Here is a 14439-nt window from a genome sequence, read left to right as displayed (position 1 = left end):
TATTTTTTTTTTTTATTAACTTGAGTATTTCTTATGTACATTTGGCAAACATCCCCTTCCCTCCCCCCCCTTCCCTTTGGGTGTTCCCCTCCCCCCCCCCCCCCCATTGCCGCCCTCCCCGACAGTCTAGTTCACTGGGGGTTCAGTCTTAGCAGGACCCAGGGCTTCTCCTTCCACTGGTGCTCTTACTAGGATATTCATTGCTACCTATGAGGTCAGAGTCCAGGGTCAGTCCATGTATAGTCTTTAGGTAGTGGCTTAGTCCTGGAAGCTCTGGTTGCTTGGCATTGTTGTACATATGGAGTCTCAAGCCCTTCAAGCTCTTCCAGTTCATTCTCTGATTCCTTCAACGGGGTCCCCTTCTCAGTTCAGTGGTTTGCTGCTGGCATTACGCCTCTGTATTTGCTGTATTCTGGCTGTGTCTCTCAGGTTGATCTACATCCGCTCCTGTCGGTCTGCACTTCTTTGCTTCATCCATCTTGTCTAATTGGGTGGCTCTATATGTATGGGCCACATGTGGGGCAGGCTCTGAATGGGTGTTCCTTCAGTCTCTGTTTTAATCTTTGCCTCTCTCTTCCCTGCCAAGGGTATTCTTGTTCCCCTTTTAAAGAAGGAGTGAAGCCTTCACATTTTGATCATCCGTCTTGAGTTTCATTTGTTCTAGGCCACTAGGGTAATTCAAGCATTTGGGCTAATAGCCACTTATCAGTGAGTGCATACCATGTATGTCTTTCTGTGATTGGGTTAGCTCACTCAGAATGATATTTTCAGTTCCAACCATTTGCCTCTAATTTCATAAAGTCGTTGTTTTTGATAGCTGAGTAATATTCCATTGTGTAGATGTACCACATTTTCTGTATCCATTCCTCTGTTGAAGGGCATCTGGGTTCTTTCCAGCTTCTGGCTATTATAAATAAGGCTGCGATGAACATGGTGGAGCACGTGTCTTTTTTATATGTTGGGGCATCTTTTGGGTATATGCCCAAGAGAGGTATAGCTGGATCCTCAGGCAGTTCAATGTCCAATTTTCTGAGAAACCTCCAGACTGATTTCCAGAATGGTTGTACCAGTCTGCAACCCCACCAACAATGGAGGAGTGTTCCTCTTTCTCCGCATCCTCGCCAGCATTTGCTGTCACCTGAGTTTTTGATCTTAGCCATTCTCACTGGTGTGAGGTGAAATCTCAGGGTTGTTTTGATTTACATTTCCCTGATTACTAAAGATGTTGAACTTTTCTTTAGGTGTTTCTCAGCCATTCGGCATTCCTCAGCTGTGAATTCTTTGTTTAGCTCTGAACCCCATTTTTTAATAGGGTTATTTGTCTCCCTGCGGTCTAACTTTTTGAGTTCTTTGTATATTTTGGATATAAGGCCTCTATCTGTTGTAGGATTGGTAAAGATCTTTTCCCAATCTGTTGGTTGCCGTTTTGTCCTGACCACAGTGTCCTTTGCCTTACAGAAGCTTTGTAGTTTTATGAGATCCCATTTGTCGATTCTTGATCTTAGAGCATAAGCCATTGGTGTTTTGTTCAGGAAATTTTTTCCAGTGCCCATGTCTTCCAGATGCTTCCCTAGTTTTTCTTCTATTAGTTTGAGTGTGTCTGGTTTGATGTGGAGGTCCTTGATCCACTTGGACTTAAGCTTTGTACAGGGTGATAAGCATGGATCGATCTGCATTCTTCTACATGTTGACCTCCAGTTGAACCAGCACCATTTGCTGAAAATGCTATCTTTTTTCCATTGGATGGATTTGGCTCCTTTGTCAAAAATCAAGTGACCATAGGTGTGTGGGTTCATTTCTGGGTCTTCAATTCTATTCCATTGGTCTATCTGTCTGTCTCTGTACCAATACCATGCAGTTTTATCACAATTGCTCTGTAATACTGCTTGAGTTCAGGGATAAGCGATTCCCCAGAAGTCCTTTTATTGTTGAGCATAGTTTTAGCTATCCTGGGTTTTTTGTTATTCCAGATGAATTTGCAAATTGTTCTGTCTAACTCTTTGAAGAATTGGATTGGTATTTTGATGGGGATTGCATTGAATCTGTAGATCGCTTTTGGCAGAATGGCCATTTTTACTATATTAATCCTGCCAATCCATGAGCATGGGAGATCTTTCCATCTTCTGAGGTCTTCTTCAATTTCTTTCTTCAGAGTCTTGAAGTTCTTGTTGTACAAATCTTTTACTTGCTTGGTTAAAGTCACACCGAGGTACTTTATATTATTTGGGTCTATTATGAAGGGTGTCGTTTCCCTAATTTCTTTCTCGCTTGTTTCTCTTTTGTGTAGAGGAAGGCTACTGATTTATTTGAGTTAATTTTATACCCAGCCACTTTGCTGAAGTTGTTTATCAGCTTTAGTAGTTCTCTGGTGGAACTTTTGGGATCACTTAAATATACTATCATATCATCTGCAAATAGTGATATTTTGACTTCTTCTTTTCCGATCTGTATCCCCTTGACCTCCTTTTTTGTTGTCTGATTGCTCTGGCTAGAACTTCAAGAACTATATTGAATAAGTAGGGAGAGAGTGGGCAGCCTTGTCTAGTCCCTGATTTTAGTGGGATTGCTTCAAGTTTCTCTCCATTTAGTTTAATGTTAGCCACTGGTTTGCTGTATATGGCTTTTACTATGTTTAGGTATGGGCCTTGGATTCCTATTCTTTCCAGGACTTTTATCATGAAGGGGTGTTGAATTTTGTCAAATGCTTTCTCAGCATCTAATGAAATGATCATGTGGTTTTGTTCTTTCAGTTTGTTTATATAATGGATCACGTTGATGGTTTTCCAGATATTAAACCATCCCTGCATGCCTGGGATGAAGCCTACTTGATCATGGTGGATGATTGTTTTGATGTGCTCTTGGATTCGGTTTGCCAGAATTTTGTTGAGTATTTTTAGTCGATGTTCATAAGGGAAATTGGTCTGAAGTTCTCTTTCTTTGTTGGGTCTTTGTGTGGTTTAGGTATAAGAGTAATTGTGGCTTCATAGAAGGAGTTCGGTAGTGCTCCATCTGTTTCAATTTTGTGGAATAGTTTGGATAATATTGGTATGAGGTCTTCTATGAAGGTCTGATAGAATTCTGCACTAAACCCGTCTGGACCTGGGCTCTTTTTGGTTGGGGAGACCTTTAATGACTGCTTCTATTTCCTTAGGAGTTATGGGGTTGTTTAACTGGTTTATCTGTTCCTGATTTAACTTCGGTACCTGGTATCTGTCTAGGAAATTGTCCATTTCCTGCAGATTTTCAAGTTTTGTTGAGTATAGGCTTTTATAGTAAGATCTGATGATATTTTGAATTTCCTCTGAATCTGTAGTTATGTCTCCCTTTTCATTTCTGATTTTGTTAATTTGGACACACTCTCTGTGTCCTCTCGTTAGTCTGGCTAAGGGTTTATCTATCTTGTTGATTTTCTCAAAGAACCAACTTTTGGTTCTGTTGATTCTTTCTATGGTCCTTTTTTTGTTTCTACTTGGTTGATTTCCTGCTCTGAGTTTGATTATTTCCTGCCTTCTCCTCCTCCTGGGTGTATTTGCTTCTTTTTGTTCTAGAGCTTTTAGGTGTGCTGTCAAGCTGCTGACATATGCTCTTTCCTGTTTCTTTCTGCAGGCACTCAGCGCTATGAGTTTTCCTCTTAGCACAGCTTTCATCGTGTCCCATAAGTTTGGGTATGTTGTACCTTCATTTTCATTAAATTCTAAAAAGTTTTTAATTTCTTTCTTTATTTCTTCCTTGACCAGGTTATCATTGAGTAGAGCATTGTTCAATTTCCACGTATATGTGGGCATTCTTCCTTTATTGTTATTGAAGACCAGCTTTAGGCCGTGGTGGTCCGATAGCACGCATGGGATTATTTCTATCTTTCTGTACCTGTTGAGGCCCGTTTTTTGACCAATTATATGGTCAATTTTGGAGAAAGTACCATGAGGAGCTGAGAAGAAGGTATATCCTTTTGCATTAGGGTAGAACGTTCTATAAATATCCGTTAAGTCCATTTGGCTCATGACTTCTCTTAGTCTTTCTACGTCTCTGTTTAATTTCTGTTTCCATGATCTGTCCATTGATGAGAGTGGGGTGTTGAAATCTCCTACTATTATTGTGTGAGGTGCAATGTGTGTTTTGAGCTTTAGTAAGGTTTCTTTTTTACGTATGTAGGTGCCCTTGTATTTGGAGCATAGATATTTAGGATTGAGAGTTCATCTTGGTGGATTTTTCCTTTGATAAATATAAAGTGTCCTTCCTTATCTTTTTTGATGACTTTTAGTTGAAAATTGACTTTATTTGATATTAGAATGGCTACTCCAGCTTGCTTCTTCCGACCATTTGCCTGGAAAGTTGTTTTCCAGCCTTTCACTCTGAGGTAGTGTCTGTCTTTGTCTCTGAGGTGTGTTTCCTGTAGGCAGCAGAATGCAGGGTCCTCGTTGCGTATCCAGTTTGTTAATCTATGTCTTTTTATTGGGGAGTTGAGGCCATTGATGTTGAGAGATATTAAGGAATAGTGATTATTGCTTCCTGTTATATTCATACGTGGATGTGTTATGTTTGTGTGCTTTTCTTCTCTTTGTTTTGTTGCCAAGACGATTAGTTTCTTGCCTCTTCTTGGGTATAGCTTGCCTCCTTATGTTGGGCTTTACCATTTATTATCTTTTGTAGTCCTGGATTTGTAGAAAGATATTGTGTAAATTTGGTTTTGTCATGGAATATCTTGGTTTCTCCATCTATGTTAATTGAGAGTTTTGCAGGATACAGTAGCCTGGGTTGGCATTTGTGTTCTCTTAGGGTCTGTATGACATCAGTCCAGGATCTTCTGGCCTTCATAGTTTCTGGCGAAAAGTCTGGTGTGATTCTGATAGGTCTGCCTTTATATGTTACTTGACCTTTTTCCCTTACTGCTTTTAATATTCTTTCCTTATTTTGTGCGTTTGGTGTTTTGACTATTATGTGACGGGAGGTGTTTCTTTTCTGGTCGAATCTATTTGGAGTTCTGTAGGCTTCTTGTATGCCTATGGGTATCTCTTTTTTTAGGTTAGGGAAGTTTTCTTCTATGATTTTGTTGAAGATATGTACTGGTCCTTTGAGCTGGGAGTCTTCACTCTCTTCTATACCTATTATCCTTAGGTTTGATCTTCTCATTGAGTCCTGGATTTCCTGTATGTTTTGGACCAGTAGCTTTTTCCGCTTTACATTATCTTTGACAGTTGAGTCAATGATTTCTATGGAATCTTCTGCTCCTGAGATTCTCTCTTCCATCTCTTGTATTCTGTTGGTAAAGCTTGTATCTACAGCTCCTTGTCTCTTCTTTTGGTTTTCTATATCCAGGGTTGTTTCCATGTGTTCTTTCTTGATTGCTTCTATTTCCATTTTTAATTCCTTCCACTGTTTGATTGTGTTTTCCTTTAATTCTTTCAGGGATTTTTGTGTCTCCTCTGTATGGGCTTCTACTTGTTTATTTATGTTTTCCTGGAATTCTTTCATGCATTTTTACGATTCCTCTCTGTAGGCTTCTACTTGTTCTCTAAGGAGTTCATCATGTCTTTCTTGAAGTTCTCCAGCATCATGATCAAATATGATTTTGAATCTAGATCTTGCTTTTCTGGTGTGTTTGGATATTCCATGTTTGTTTTGATGGGAGAATTGGGCTCCGATGGTGCCATGTAGTCTTGGTTTCTGTTGCTTGGGTTCCTGCGCTTGCCTCTCGCCATCAAATTATCTCTAGTGTTACTTTGTTCTGCTATTTCTGACAGTGGCTAAACTGTCCTATAGGCCTGTGTGTCAGGAGTGCTGTAGACCTGTTTTCCTCTCTCTTTCAGTCAGTTATGGGGACAGAGTGTTCTGCTTTTCGGGCGTGTAGTTTTTCCTTTCTACTGGTCTTCAGCTGTTCCTGTGGACCTGTGCCTTGAGTTCACCAGGGTCACTTGCAGCAGAAAAGTTGGTCTTACCTGTGGTCCCGAGGCTCGAGTTCGCTCTCGGGGTTCTGCCCACGCGCTCTCCGTGGTGGCAGCGACCAGGAAGATCTGCGCCGCCTCTTCCGGGAGCCTCCGTGCACCAGGGTTCCAGATGGCCTCCGGTGTTTTCCTCTGGAATCAGTAATGTGTGCAGAGAGCAGTCTCTTCTGGTTTCGCAGGCGTGTCTGCCTCTCTGAAGGTTTAGCTCTCCCTCCCACGGGATTTGGGTGCAGAGAACTGTTTATCCGGTCTGTTTCCTTCAGGTTCCGGCGGTGTCTCAGGCAGGGCTCCTGCCGCTCCTGGGCCCTCCCCCACAGGAACCCAGAGGCCTTGTACAGTTTCCTCTTGGGTCAGGGATGTGGGCAGGGGTGGGCAGTGTTGGTGGTCTCTTCCGCTCTGCAGCCTCAGGAGTGCCCACCCGACCAGGCAGTAAGGTATCTCTCCCACGGGTTCTGGGAGCAGAGAGTGCAACATCTAGTTTTAACAAACTTATGCACTCACATGCTTTTCTGGTATGGGAGCTGTCATCACCCTGGTAGATTTTCTGGAAGGACAGGGTTCTACCGGCCCATGTCCCTTTCAGCCCTTTACTTTAAGCCAATTATCAGAAGATCAGTGCACAGGTTCTTCACTGGGTATGAGAGAAAGCAGGCAGGATAACCAAGAGGAGGTGTAGGCACAGGGTATGAGCTGCTTTGTACCCTCCACTTCCCTACCTCCCAGCTTTATTGATCCCAGTGAAGGAGATATCAGTTGGTGACAGTTGCTGTGACCCCACTGTAATGCTGCTCTTATGTTCTCAGGTCAACCTGGCCTATGCCTACGAGACCAAAGATGCGCTGTGCTTGGTTCTGACCATTATGAATGGGGGTGACCTGAAGTTTCACATCTACAACATGGGAAATCCTGGCTTTGAGGAAGAGCGAGCCTTGTTTTATGCAGCTGAGATCCTCTGTGGCCTGGAAGACTTACACCGTGAGAACACTGTCTATAGGTGAGCAGTGTTCCCAGACTCTGGCTGGGCCCCTGCATCCCTCCAGCAGTGTCCCAGGATCCCCAGGAACTCAGCTAGTGAGATGGACCACTCTCCTTATGGTGTCTCTGGTCTCTAATGATTAGAGAAATCAACCTTGTAAAATTATATTCTCCAAATTCCTCCTCCAAGGAGAGGCTGTGATCACTGCCACCCTGTCATCCTTTTCCCACTCAGAGGATCCTGGTAACTACTATCTGGAATCAGTCTCAGGGAGATGTGTGGAGGGTCACTGTCCAAGGACATCACATATTCTGCCATACCCAATCCTGAATCCGCTCTAACCTTCACCTTCCTTCCCTCTCAATACCGCCATGGCTTGGACTCTATAGAACCCCATACCAAAATGCTTCTCACAGGGAGCAGGGCTTCATGGTATCCTCAGAGTGCAGAGGATTTTTTAAAGCTTTGTTGCCGCTCCTGAACTTTTTTTTTATTTTATTTTATATTTTTGATAACAGGGTCTCATTATGTAGACCTGGAACTGGCCTGGAGCTCATTATGTAGACCAGGCAGTTCTCGAACTCAGAGAGGTCTGTCTGCCTCTGCTTCTAGAGAGCTGGCATTAAAGGCATGTGCCACCACACCCAATACATTATTTTTATTTATTTATTTTTTTAAACTTACACATGTATGTGTTCGTGGGTTTGTCTGCATCCATACCTGCTAAGTCTAGAAGGGGCAGTGGCTCCCCTGGAGCTGGAATTACAGATAATTGTAAGCTACCTTATATGGTGCTGGGAACCAAACTCTGGTCCTCTAGAAGAATATTAAATACTCTTAACCACTGAACCATCTCTCCTGCCTCCCCTACTGCATTTTGAATAAATATTGTCTTACTCCCTTATGTGTTCAGGAGAAGGGACTGATGTTTTGATTATTGGTTGTTACATCACATTTTTCAAGGGATCTACGGGAATACAATTGTTGTAGCAAATTAAATTCCACCACCGTCTGTTTAAAAAACTGTGATAAGTGCCTGAAAGGTAGGGACTGAGTGATATTATTAGTCACTGGGCACTGTCAGCATAGGGACCCTGCAGTCCTCACAGACACTCAGGCACCCACATGGTCTGTTGACGTTACATGGATTTCTGGGTAAAGATTATCTTGGTACTCCAAGAGGTTTTTACAAATGAATGTTCTCCATGGCTCCAAACTCTAGTCCCTGTGTTTCTGGGATTTGTTTTTTATTTTTTTAATTGAAGTAAGTTAGAAGATTCCCGCTAAGGGCTGAAAACAAAGAGCCTCCTTGATTGTCTTTATTTAAAAGAAAGGAGTTGGGTGGGCAACCCTGGAGTTCCACATTCCTTTCTTCTAGGGCAACACTAAGACCTAAGGCAGTGGTTCTCAACCTTCCTAACGCTTTTACCCTTAATACTGTTCTTCGTGTAGTGACCCCAACCAAACTTGCTTTCATTGCTACCTCATAACTAATTTTGCCACTGTTACGAATTGTAAGGTAAGCACTGCGTTTTCTGATGGTATTAAGCAACCCTTGTGAAAGGGCCACTTAACCCCTGCCCCGAAGGGGGTTGAGAATAACAGGTTGAGAACCACTGGCCTGAGGTATCTCTCCTTGTCCTGACCTCCTACTCTGGATTGTCTGTGAATTTGATCCTGTCTGGTGGTTTCTGACAAGCTGTGGTTTCCAACACATGGCCACTGGTATCTTGAGGTGAGAGTTCTTGTCCTTATTTAGAATTACTAGCATATCAAAAGAAACCCATGTAAATGATTTAAATCAGCAAAGGCAGTTTATAATTAAAAAAGGATATGTAAAATACCCACCTCATTTGGTAAGAATGCCCAGGATTAGGGTACATGAACCACCCACAAGGACACCTGCCATTAGGTAAACGAAGCTGGCTGGTGCAGAACTGGAGCCTCCATCCAGATGCCAGTATTATCACTCCTGGGATGTAACAACGTGGTACCTACCCCCATCTAAGCTGCTCCTTTACCCAGCGTTTACTGGGAAATCCAGCGTCTTCTGCATGTTCTCTCTAGTAAGACAGAGGTTCCCCTTTATGAGTAAGATCCTGTCTCTGAGGAAAGGAGATATTGGGGATAAGGTGAAGCGGCCCCATTGTACTGGCAGCTGTGTTTTCTGCCTGAGCTGCTTCCCAGGCTTTGATACAGCTGGACTTAGATATGCCAGCTCCCTGGGGCTCCAACTATAGGAGGAATGTTTGCTCTAGTCTATCTCTACCTTACAGCTTTCTTCCCAGTGGTAGAGCTGATGCTCTGGACTTTGTGACTTATTTCCAGGACCTGCTCTGACCGCAGGCTATTCTGTGATGTCCAGTCTTCCCAGGGAAGCCTCTTCCTCCAGGGAGTCTCTGACCATACTAGCCAGTATCCTCTGCCCCCTGAACTACTTGTGTAAAGGACAAGCACCAGAATTGGCCTTTACTAACCCCCTAGCCAATGGCAAACCCCAACATTTATGTTAAATTACCTGGAGGAGAAAAATAAGCCCATAATGGTCTTAACTTAGAGAAACCAGACTACCTCAGTCCAGAGATAGGAGGCAGATAACTTTTGATACCTAGGCCTACTGCCTGGAATGGCCATGTTCAGATGCCTGTTGTTTTCATCTTGCAGAGATCTAAAACCAGAAAACATCTTGCTGGATGATTATGGTAAGTCAGGGACTGGAAAACGGGGGGGGGGTCTTTTCAGTATCTGAGACTAGTGTTACAAGATACTCAGAGCAAGGGATTGCGGAGGCTCTTAGGAATGGAGGGGTGGGGCCAGGACCATGGGAAGGTCCATGGGACAGAGGACCTCTCTCCTGTACCTTACTCTTCGGCCTGAGGGAGGCTCCTACTTCATGAAGCGGAGTAGCTCAGTTTACTGTGACATCAGAGCCAGCGTCATCACTGAGCATCCATGCTATTTGATTTGCTCCTTGTTCTGTTTGTGAGGTAGAGTCCTCAGGACTATCCTGACCACTATGGAGAGGATACATGTATACATGCATACATACATAGATACATAGATACATACATACATACACACACACATGCATACGTGCATGGTGAGGGTACTTCATGATGGCCCAATGAAAACAGCTGTTGACACTAACCAGCTATAAATATGTCATTATTTGTGCACTATCATTATTACTTGCTCTTGGGTGCTAGCATGTGGGAAGCAGCTCCTCACACATTCAGTCTCTCATGCCTACAGAGTACTTTTCCCGTGTACCTGACTAGCTCTTCCCATCTCCATAGGAGAGGTGGCATCCAAGTGTCTATCTTGTGTATAATAGGCCTGAGGGCTCAGAGGAACCAGCTTGACCTTGACAGTAACACCAAGTCTTCTGCATATTCTTGGGACACACAGCATGTTCACCCACAATTGGTGACCTGGAGAGAGCTATGTGAGGAGGACTGGGGAGCACAGGGTCCTCTGGGAGGTCCAGGCTACATGTGTTCTATTATCTACTCACACTGAAGCCCCACAAGGGGCAGTCCACTGCTGGTACTCACAGGCCATCTGAGCCACTCAGGCCCGACAGGCATTTATGGACAAAGGCATGTTTTCCATCATGAGTATGAAATGTAGCCATCACCCTGCCTAGAAGGTGTGACAGAGATAGAAATAGAACGCTCAGTGTGATGCTGCCTGGGTCTTGGGAGTAGACTCTGAACTCAGATTCCAGGCCAGGCACCACCCTTCTCATTTCTCCATCTCTTTGAAGGGGAACAAACAAACCACCTCCAAAGACCAATCAGGAAGGCAGGGAGTGGCTTCCCAAATTGCTTTACAATTTTTTCCCCTTAAGCAAATTGTTGCAAAATGTCAAGAACCTCATATTTTTCCTGTGAAGCAACCACTGAATCAGCCAGGACATTTTAAACTCTGTGACCTCAGCCTTTCCGGAAGCTCATTGGGGCATTAAGTGTGTCAGGTCGGCCAGTGGCCAGCCTTGTCCAAGCGTCTTTCTGCATCTTTATTAATATTTCCCTCATCGTGTGCAGTTTCTACACATCTTACTTATACTCGTTAAACGGTTACCCTGAGAGAACAGACCAATGTCACATCTTCATTGGACAGAAGCCTAGAAAGTCTGTGGCCCTGACCAGGGTGTCCACATGACCTCAGGAACCCATTAACCCTGCTGTCCCCAACAGGCCACATCAGGATCTCAGACCTAGGACTGGCTGTGAAGATCCCTGAGGGAGACCTTATCCGTGGCCGGGTAGGCACTGTTGGCTACATGGGTGAGTAATACCTTGTGCCTATCACACACTGAGCCTCCCCAAGGGCATCTGTTCCCAAATCCCCCAGTTTTTGTTTTGCTGGTCAGAGTTGCTATGCTGGTCTTCCACAGAAATACCTGGTAGGGTGGTACACTAGGACTAAAGGTGTGACCTAAACTGAGTTCTCTGTAGTCCCTAAGCACAGGCCAACCTAGGTCTCAAAAACAAGCCACCCTAGGAGTTTGGTGACCAGAGCCTAACACCAGCATTTCTAGGGGAGCCCTTATTGAAGTAGGGTCTACTTGGATGAAGTGTCCAATAGAGATACCTTTTTGAGGAGACTCCTGAGAAGATCCTAGGGGATGTCAGAGTTCCCTGAAAGTTCTAGACCCAGCCCCAATTGCCCTCTGCCCAGGCCTGCACCCGCAGATGATATGCAGCATTCAATATATTATCTCTGGTTTTTGAGGGCCCAGACAACAAAACACTTGGCAAACTGGGATATGTGTGTGTGTGTGACGGTGAGAGTTCTGGTAGATCTGGTAAGTCTGAGAGCTATATAGAGAATAGATGGATAGGTGTTGGGTTCATAGCACAAAGGTTCTTATACCCACAAATCTGCAGAGAAACCAGGAATGTTAGACAAATGGGATCGTCTTTCCAGTGGGAAAGATGAAAAACCTGTTCTTCCATCCAGAAAGCTGAGAATTGGAAGTGGTTAAGAGCCTGGTGTTATCTGCTGAGCCAGGCCATATCAAGTTCCTACAACCAGGACTGGAGGTAGCTAGAAATCTAAATGACTCCTATAGCCAGAAGCTCCCCAAAAGCTCCTATAACCAGGATCAGAGGGGGCTAATAAGCCCAAATGACCTCTATGTTATCTCTTTGACTGAGACCAGGCCAGGCCCTTAGGCCCTTAAGCTAGAACAGGTAGCCTATCTCTAGAACCTATTTCCTTGGAAGGAATTACACTACCATAACTTGAATTTCAATGTAATTATGCTTTGTTGTGCACTGATTGTATTCCACCAGGAAAATTTTTTTTTTCAAAATAAATACATCGGGAATAAATCTGATCCAGGTTGATGAAGTCCATCTATACAAGGTTTTCATTCTTATCTGAAAACATAGTTCACTTCCCTTATGACACCTGTAAGGAGCTTCTCAGATGGGGGATGGATAAATGGATGGTGGATATATGCATCATGGAAGGACAGATGGGCAGACGTACAAATACAGATACACCTACCCATGTACCCATGTGGAAACATGCTTACACATTTGAATTGCTCTCCTTTTGAACACAGTGAATCATTTTGTCAAAGTGGTAGTGAAGATACAATAAGAGATTTTGTTTTATGTGTTTGTGGGTGGTGCTTGCATGTGTGTCTGTATACCCTGTGTGTATTTAGTGCCCACACTGGCCAGAAGAGAGTGTTGGGTCCCCTGAAACTGGAGTCACCTGCCACATGGAAGCTGGGAATCAAACCCAGGTCCTGTACAATAGCAGTCAGTTTATGCTGCTAACCACTGAGCCTTCTCTTACACCTCGCCCCCCAAAAGATGACCCAAAGTTCAAGTAGATTGAATTTAATCTTTAGATGAGCACTCTTCTTCATTGAAATTAATATGTATGCAATGTGTCATGCCTGTCACTGGGGACAAAGCAGTGAAAGCTATATTGTGTGTTCTGTCTGAGGAGACATTTCCATCCACCATAATCAGAGTTCTGAAGCTACTGCCAGAATTGGGCACAGTGAAGCACATTAGGGAAGGCTTTCTCTGGACAAAGTGGTGTTTACACACCTGCTGGGTTACAGTTGGAGGTTGAAAGGAAGCAGCCTCAGCTTAAAACTCCAGTATTTCTGTGAGAGTGCTACGCCCTGGGGCACTGCTGAGATGAGGAGCAGCATTGGACTGTGTGCTTAGGCTGCATTCTGCTGCCAGTCGTCCATTACTCTCTCCCCTCCTTCTGTCTCAGCCCCAGAAGTTCTGAACAACCAGCGATATGGCCTGAGCCCCGACTACTGGGGCCTGGGCTGCCTCATCTATGAGATGATCGAGGGCCAGTCACCATTCCGAGGCCGAAAGGAGAAGGTGAAGCGGGAAGAGGTGGATCGCCGGGTGCTGGAGACTGAGGAGGTGTATTCCCCCAAGTTCTCTGAAGAGGCCAAGTCCATCTGCAACATGGTAAGCTCCCGGAAAGCCAGATGCTGCCCAGAGGCTGCTGCCCAGCGGTGGCTCCAACCTCTGCTTAGAACACCTGGCATATCGGACAGGATACCCCATGAATCAAGGAATGGGGGTTTAGGTGAGCACCCATGAAGGTATGTATAGCCTTGTGGAAAAGTCAGCAAAGAATAAAGATAATGGCCAAAGTTGGTTCCCAAGCAAGTTCCTGCCCTGGAACTTGGCCTCCTGTCCCCTCAGCAGAAAGGTGGTCTCAGCTCAAGGTGGTTTAACAGCATCTACGGATGGGCGGGACCTTCAAGTGAAGAGGTTAGAATGACTGGGGTGTGTTGGGTCCAGTTGTGGATACTGGACAGCTAGAGAGAGGAAGTAGTGGTGGGGGCTATAAGATCTCCCCCTCAGCCAAGGTGGACTCTGGTCCTTAGGCCCCTCCTTGGATTTGGTATGAAGTCAGCTACTTCCTGCTCCTGCCTGGCTCTCAGTCTCCTAAGACTCACCACAGGAAGATGCCCTCTGATGCCAACCATATGGGAACAGAAAGGACCTGACTGCCTAGATCCACATACTTACAAGCTTATGTGGCAAAGTACCTTCCTCTAGAGCCACACTGTATGTACCCTGAGCAGCAGAGAAGCCTAGCCTGAAAGGGGCCTCTTTCCTGAGTCCTCAAGTAGCCCTGGGGAAAGTTCAAGTGCACACACACCAGTAGCCCAGGGTGGAGCTTAGAAGAGAGCAGGACTGGAAACTTGAAGGGAAGTAACTAAGCTTCTATATTCAGAGGACCAGGGAACCCTGGGGGCTTAGCTACCCCACTCCCAGGTAATCCCTTTTCTGCAACCGCCCTTGCCTTGGCTACTTCTGTGTCATAAAGCTATGGTAAGGATTTGGGGCTAGATCTGTCCTCTGATCATATCTACAGGAAGTGTCCCTCTGCCACTGACGTGTAAAAGACATGATGAAGAAACGCATGTAACATATAGACCCCAACCCCATAACCTGCTAACAAGTCTCAAAGAAGCACTGCAGCAAACTGTCAGAGCAGCACAATCAGGATGAGGTAGTG

The 14439-nt window shown here is 44.6% G+C and overlaps 1 protein-coding gene across 2 annotated transcripts in view; it reads left to right on the top strand.

Annotated features, from left to right (window-relative positions):
* Positions 1–14439, top strand: part of Grk5 (G protein-coupled receptor kinase 5) — a 199532-nt gene that overhangs the window by 173618 nt on the left and 11475 nt on the right. For both annotated transcript variants that reach the window (XM_032892211.1, XM_032892210.1), the window contains 4 exons: positions 6746–6936; positions 9583–9620; positions 11118–11207; positions 13168–13376. In XM_032892211.1, coding sequence (XP_032748102.1) covers positions 6746–6936; positions 9583–9620; positions 11118–11207; positions 13168–13376 — 528 coding nt within the window. The remainder of the gene's footprint in view (positions 1–6745; positions 6937–9582; positions 9621–11117; positions 11208–13167; positions 13377–14439) is intronic.

Source organism: Rattus rattus, chromosome 2 (genome assembly GCF_011064425.1).
Source record: "Rattus rattus isolate New Zealand chromosome 2, Rrattus_CSIRO_v1, whole genome shotgun sequence".
NCBI classification, from domain to species: domain Eukaryota; kingdom Metazoa; phylum Chordata; class Mammalia; order Rodentia; family Muridae; genus Rattus; species Rattus rattus.
The sequence above is the reverse complement of the archived record's forward strand: the minus strand, read 5'-3'. Positions and strand labels throughout refer to the sequence as shown.